Source organism: Nematolebias whitei, chromosome 8 (genome assembly GCF_014905685.2).
Source record: "Nematolebias whitei isolate Nwh7 chromosome 8, NemWhi1, whole genome shotgun sequence".
NCBI classification, from domain to species: domain Eukaryota; kingdom Metazoa; phylum Chordata; class Actinopteri; order Cyprinodontiformes; family Rivulidae; genus Nematolebias; species Nematolebias whitei.
In genome coordinates, this window is record NC_056505.1 from 31,054,801 (window position 1) to 31,061,647 (window position 6,847).

General features: G+C 40.9%; 1 protein-coding gene across 1 annotated transcript in view; it reads left to right on the forward strand.

Moving 5' to 3' along the window:
• LOC119414063 (transmembrane protein 132D) overlaps positions 1-6,589 on the forward strand; it is a 76,362-nt gene extending 69,773 nt beyond the window's left edge. Inside the window, exons 5-9 of the mRNA XM_037681180.1 lie at positions 247-390; positions 4,092-4,297; positions 4,552-4,816; positions 4,999-5,190; positions 5,276-6,589. Of these exons, the coding sequence (XP_037537108.1) occupies positions 247-390; positions 4,092-4,297; positions 4,552-4,816; positions 4,999-5,190; positions 5,276-6,589 (2,121 nt within the window). The remainder of the gene's footprint in view (positions 1-246; positions 391-4,091; positions 4,298-4,551; positions 4,817-4,998; positions 5,191-5,275) is intronic.
• Positions 6,590-6,847: the final 258 nt, after the last annotated feature.

Sequence of the window (6,847 nt, forward strand, 5' to 3'; positions counted from 1 at the left end):
ATCCATAATTTCCCAAAGGGAGAATAGCCTTTTCATCACTCCATGACTTCTAAGGTCAGCAAGCTACCCTTCATCACCTATGTTTCCAACCGTCTTCAACTTTCATCCATTGCCACTAACTTCAAAATATATTCACTGTCTGGTAGCTGAATCACACGAAATATGAAGTGAAACTACATCGAATGACTGGATGTGTAGTTATTTTCTTGTCTGATTACAGCTCCTTTTATCCCCCTTTCTCTGCAGGACACAGAGATCCTGAACACAGCTGTGCTGACTGGAAAGAAGGTGGTGATGCCTGTGAGGACGGTAGCTGTGGAGGAAGATGGAGCAATCACAGATGTATCTGACTACACAGACTGCAGCACCAGTGATGAAGATGTTCTCAAGGTAGAATCTCCTCTTCACCTTTGTTAAATTTGTCCACAAGCAAAGAACACAGAGTAAAGTCATCCACATGAATGTCTAGTTTATTTACACATTGATGGACTTGCTGTTGAGCATTAATTGAAAGGGACTGAGTGGCAAGAAAAGTAAAAATTGATTGAAATGCCTGACTTTTTAATGTTCAGAGACCATTTTTCAGTCTTTAATAGCTTAATTTGTTTCAGGAGCATTGTGCAAAGCATTTATATGCTCAAGTAATTACTTTCAATTGAGTATCTTACGCACCCGTTGAAATGCAGTCACAGGAGTGCAATTTGGAGAGTTTGTTAAAGAAAATGCTGTGATAATAATTGTGACAAGGCCAGCTGTAAAAAGCCACTTTTGCATTTTTATTTTAACAGATGGTTAAACAAATAGTTCACCACAATGGTTTACCAATCTTTTACCTTCTCTCCTGAGTTGTGACCACTGTTTTATCACCCGTTTGATCCCATGTACAAAACCAGCACACATTGGTTGCCTGTATATCAAAAGTTTAAGCACTCATACCATACCATACCATACCATACCATACCATACCATACCATACCATACCATACCATTACCACACCACACCACACCATACCATACCATACCCCATTTTATTTTTAAAGCACTTAAAGCAGCAACATGGCCAACCAAAACACTGTACAGCATAAACAAAACAAGCAAAGGACTTAGCAAAAAATACATAGATCCACAGAGGTAAAGATACGAACTAAATGACTAACATTATAGAATACACACAAGTTAAAATCAAATCACACAGTGTCAAAAGCCAGGGAATAAAAGTGAGTTTTTAAACGAGACTTAAAAACATTGAGAGAGAGCCTGCCTGACATGCAGTAAGTCATTCCACAGTTTTGGACCTGCAACAGAGAAGGCCCTGTCACCTCTGAGCTTAAAACGTGTTCCTGGAACCAATAAAAGCATCTGGTCTGCTGACCTCAGAGAGCGCTGTGGGACATATGGCTGCAGCAGATCAGAGAGATAGGAGGGGGCAGAACTGTTCAGAGATTTAAAACCATACAGAAGGATTTTAAAATGAATTTGAAAGTGAACCAGGAGCCATTGAAGAGAGGCCAGAACTGGAGTAATGTGCTCTCTTTTGCCTGTACCAGTTACCAGTTGGGTTGTCAGAGTTATGAAGGGGAGTGGTGGAGCAGCAGTTGGAAAAGGTGGGCCTGTGATCAGAAGGTCGCCAGTTCAACTCTCCATACTGACAACATGAAAATGTGGGTAGGACAGGTGAAACACCCATACCTGCCTCCACCCTCATTTGCCCCACTCTGGGCCCTTGAGCAAGGCCCTTAACTCCCACCATCTGCTCCCCCTGTGCCCCCTAGATAGCAGCTCTCTGCTCCACACAGTGGTCTGTGGCTGCATCAGGAAGGGCATCCGGTGTAAAAATAATTGCCAAAGTCTTTGTGCGAGTTAGTTCACTGCGGCGACCCCTGAAGAAGGGAGCAGCCAAAAGAAAAAAAAGTAAAGAAAAAAGTAATTTTTGTGCTTACATAAGTGATTTAGCAATGGCGGCCATCTTTATTGTTAAAGTTAAGTTAGTTGTAGATGTACACCCATAGAACACTTTCTGAAAGTGTCGTTAAAATTCATCAGTGGTTTATGAGATATTTTGCTAACAGGCAGAGAGTGTTGACTGTAACAATTATTGTTAAAGTCTGAAGCAAAGACAATTTGCAGTGCTCAGAATATATGTTATAAATGACTCTCAGCTACTGTCACAACAAATATAGTTCAAAATCTGTAAAACATATGGATATTTTGTATTTGTTCACGTTGATTAAAACTGGATCGACTCCATTCAAACAGCGAAAAACATTATCGCTCTTTCGCCTTTGAAGGTGACTGACAATGCACCAAAACTCTAGATGTGCTTTATTTCTCATTGGTAAAATAAGACCCAAATTAGCTAAAATAAACAAACGGTGTCTCATAAATGTGTCTTGTTATCCGTTTAGACAGCTGCTAAGATTAACAGAGCAGAATAAACTCCCATTAAGTGCACATAGGTGTCAGTAATAGGAAAAGTGGGATTACATGTGGATGTCAAAAGGGTTCAAATGAATGAAATGATCCCTTTCAACCCTGTAATTTGCCTGCCTTTGTATTTGTTCTGAGCTTACTGTAGCCCCCAGAGTGTTTGCTGACCAAACAGCAGCTTCAGTCACAAACATTCTCTTTAATCTTCTTAGTCTACCAGCTTGACTCAGATATCGCTCCTCTTCTGCTGTGCCTGAGGGGTATGAAATCTGTGAGTGATAGATGGAAGGATTTATCTAAAATAGACAGCTCACACTACAAAATGAAAGCAAGACTAGAGTGTAATCTGCTGCAGAGGCAAAGATTTTCAAAAGTACAGGCAAGATGAAAACTTAAAATGCACAAAAACAATCTTCTCTTAAATATATAAAGTTGAGTCTTTGGTAAAATATTTGGACTTTTTGATACGCTAATACAGTAATTTAACCCATGTTACTAAACTCTGTTGAATGTACCTACTTTCTTTGAAATTCATATGTATTTTCTGCATCCTATGATTTGCATTAGCTGCACACAGAAACTATAGTCACAGTTGTGTCTTTGAAACATATTTTAGATTTAAAGTCGTTAATATTTTAGCTAGTGTTGAAAGTTAATTCCATTTCAGACAAACATCTTTTTTCCCAAACTTATACCAAGGAGAGATATTCTTAGATACATAATAAGACTAACAAAAATAAATGGGAAGACAGAAAATTGAAGTACTGTATTTTGTTTTTACAAATACAATATCGTAGATTATTCGAACTTTCACCTTCTATTCTCTGGAGATATTCAGAAGCTGCAGTGGCATTCATTTTAAATCTGGTGGTTTAGTTGGAAAGTGGATCATTTGTAGAAATAAGGGCATTATATGTGAGTTAGTAGAAAGGATGATGCATCATGATGTGGTCATGTTAGAGCTTATGTTCATGGCACGCAATGACTTCCGCATGACTGACTCCCAGAGGACCTTCTGAAAAAAAAAAGTCCTATTTTCTATATAGTATTTTAGCTTCAAAGAAATAAAACTGAGAATGTGTTTACAATCTGTACCTATCAAAGCCATGGTGTTCCCCTGAACTTTCTTCTGTGGTTTTGACAAATGGGTCTAAAGAATCCCTCCTGACAAATGTCTCAAGATGTTGTGAGATCTTTTGAGTAGTTGTGAAAACTTGCAAAGGTCACCTTAGAAATTAAGCTGTAATGAATGCGCTTGGCTGTGGAGGACTGATGTCAGCACAACACCATGTGATATTTGGATTAACATAAAATTGCAATGCCGCCTCTTCCTAACGCTTCGGACTGGTGATCATCGCAGTAGTTTATTACAGCCAGCTGACATTACTGTGGTAACATGCAGCGCAAAACTGCTGCAATGTCATTTGTTTTTGTAAGAACAGCCTATTTGTTAAAACACTGACTTTTATGGGAATATTTAATTATTTCTTTGTCATTGGTTAGATGAAGAACATCTCCTTCATGGACAACAAATTCACTCAGGGTTTGATGCAGATAGTTTTCATACTTGTACAAACTCAACAATAGCAGCCAGGCTATAAAACTGTTGAGATTTATGCTCTGATGTATGGCTTTCTTTTGGTGTTATGTCCTCTTCTACCCAGGTGTCAGACAGATGTGACTATGTTTTTGTAAATGGCAAAGAGACCAAAGGCAAGATGAAGATGACAGTAAACTTCACCTACAGCTACCTGAGCGCTCAGCTTGAACTGAACGTTTGGATGCCTCGGCTCCCCCTACAGATCGAGCTGTCAGACACAGAACTGAGCCAAATCAAAAGCTGGAGGGTACCAATCCTGACCTCAAAAAGGTAGGAAGCGCATGCATCGTCTCAATCTCTTTGGTTACTACGTGGGATTTCCGGATATATCATTTAGTTCATAGACACTAAAATATTTCTTTTAGGATTTAGAGGATACAATTCTGTTATTTAAGGTGCTAAAATGATTCAGTGTGATCCAATCATGCAAAGAGACAGGGTTGCCTGATTGATGTCAAACAGGTAAAAGCATTATCTGTGTGACAGATGTGACTCACACATGTGTTTTTATGCTTCTATCCTAGATCTGCCTGGAACAGTGATGAAGTTGAACGGAAGGGCAAAGGCTGCATGCTACAGCTTCAGCATGCCCTTGTGCGGGTGCTAACTTATTTTGTGGCTGAGCAGGAAGATCCACGAGATCCTACAGCCTATTTTCTGGGCCCTGATTGGCAGGCGGACGTCACAAGGTTGGTTCGATACTTCATGAAGGTGGAGGACACTCGAATTGCAAAGCTGCAGGAAGGAACTGTGCTGTCAGGTCGCGATTTTGGGACCACATCCATCCAGGTAACAGGCTAATCTGCTGATTGTATTGTAGCTGGATGTAAACTTTAGAATCAGTATTTAACATCACTTGTTTGAAGTTAGGATTTAAACTTGAGTTTAATTGTTTAACCATGTGAACCCAGTTGATTTCAACTAAGACTTCTTTACTAATTGTTTTAACCAAACATTAAATTTTGTGACAGGTGTTTTCGCCGCTGTCTGATGTCATCTTGGCTAAGACAACTGTCAGAGTTGTGGATGATAAAGTTAGCATTACAGAATTAGGAGTCCAGGTGGTTGCTGGCCTCTCCATGACCTTACAACGAAGTTCAGGAAGCAGCAGGGCCATCTTGGCAACAACAATGACTCAAGAGGTGCTACAAAACCCAAAACAGGTAACATTCTTTATTTTTTTTAAATGTCAGAGAAAAAGTTTAGCCTTTAAGTGCAATAAAATTTCTGCCCCTTGTTTTTTTACAGAATGCTTTAGTCAGTTCCTGGATACAGTTCAGTGATGGCAACCAGACACCTCTTGACATTTATGATCCAGCTTTCTACCGTATGACAGTAACATCTCTAGATCAGGGAGTGGTCTCTGTGCTGGGCAAACCTCCAGTTGTGGCGGCAGAGGGAGAGGGGGAGGGTGTCCTGATTAGGGTAGAGATGTCCATCTGTGAGGCCTGTCAGAAGTCCAAACGCAAAAGTATAGTGGCAGTGGGCAACGGTAGCCTTAAGGTCAAATTTCAAGTGAATACTTGGCGGCCAGGGAGCAATACCCGCAGCCTTGACCAAAGCCCTGTCGGCAAAAGCAGTGATTATGGGAATGATGGGGAAAACTTGGACAACAAAAGGAAGCTAGGGATGCCATCTCAGTTTCTCCCTACAAGTATCTCAAACTTCAATAAAGAGGAGAGCGCTGTTCAGAGGATCCCAACCACCATCAAGTCTACAGAAAAAACCATTATAGCCAGTGGCAGTCTTGGAGGAGTAGGTAAAACTAGCATTTCACAAAATGCTGGTAGTGCAACCAGTATGGGGAACATCAGCATTTTTAGCAGCCCCAGAGATGGCAGCAAAGGATACAACTCAGATAATACAATAGTGGAAGATATGAGTAATGTTGGCTTTATTAGCACTGTGAAAGCTCCTGGGAATCTGGTAAACTACAATTTTCCCACCAAGGTTGGGGTCCCTGGGCAAGGGACGGTGGTAGAAATTGGTGGTGAAGAAGCAATGGCTAACAGACCTCTCACAGACTTAGAGATTGGCATGTATGCTTTATTGGGGGTCTTTTGTCTGGCCATTCTGGTGTTTCTAGTAAACTGTATCTCATATGTTGTTAAATTCCGGCACAAGAAGCCTTCCTCCCATAGTCAAGAGCCAACAGGGCACAGGCATGACTGGGTGTGGCTCGGCACAGACGCTGAGCTGGTGATGACCGTGCCATGCAGTCCGTTGCACCAGGACTCCCAGACAACAACCACTGTGATAGACATTGGGCCTGATAAGACCACTTCTCTTTCCAGGAGGCCCAGTTGCTTGGCTCCTGTGACAGATTCTCCACTTGGCTGTTCAGGCTCTAACAGAAACAAATCCATGCAAAGTGAGTCAATCCACTCACCCACCAGCAAAAGAAAGAGAGTTCAGTTCACCACATTCTCCACGCTCGAGCGCCAGCATTTGCCACACCTTCCACCCAAAGAAAACGGCCATGGCATCCACTGGGTTGGAAAGGAGGACAATAGTGGGGAGGAACCTCAAGTGCCCATAATAAAGCCAGTGGACCAGTTATAACACAGAACTTTAACAGACCTCATGTGTACAGTAGATGTGACTTTGATCACCTCAATGCCTTTGTCAAGAATATGTGATTTTGTAATGGTCCTCATCTACATTTAGCCTACTAAGGCCTTTTACCATAGAGGGACAATTGTGCCATTTCTAATAATTTAGGTCATTAAAGAATTACTTAAATGTGTCAATAATAAAATAAAATTAGAAAATAAATACATAAATAATGTAACACATGGTGGCTCAGTTGATGGAGCTGTT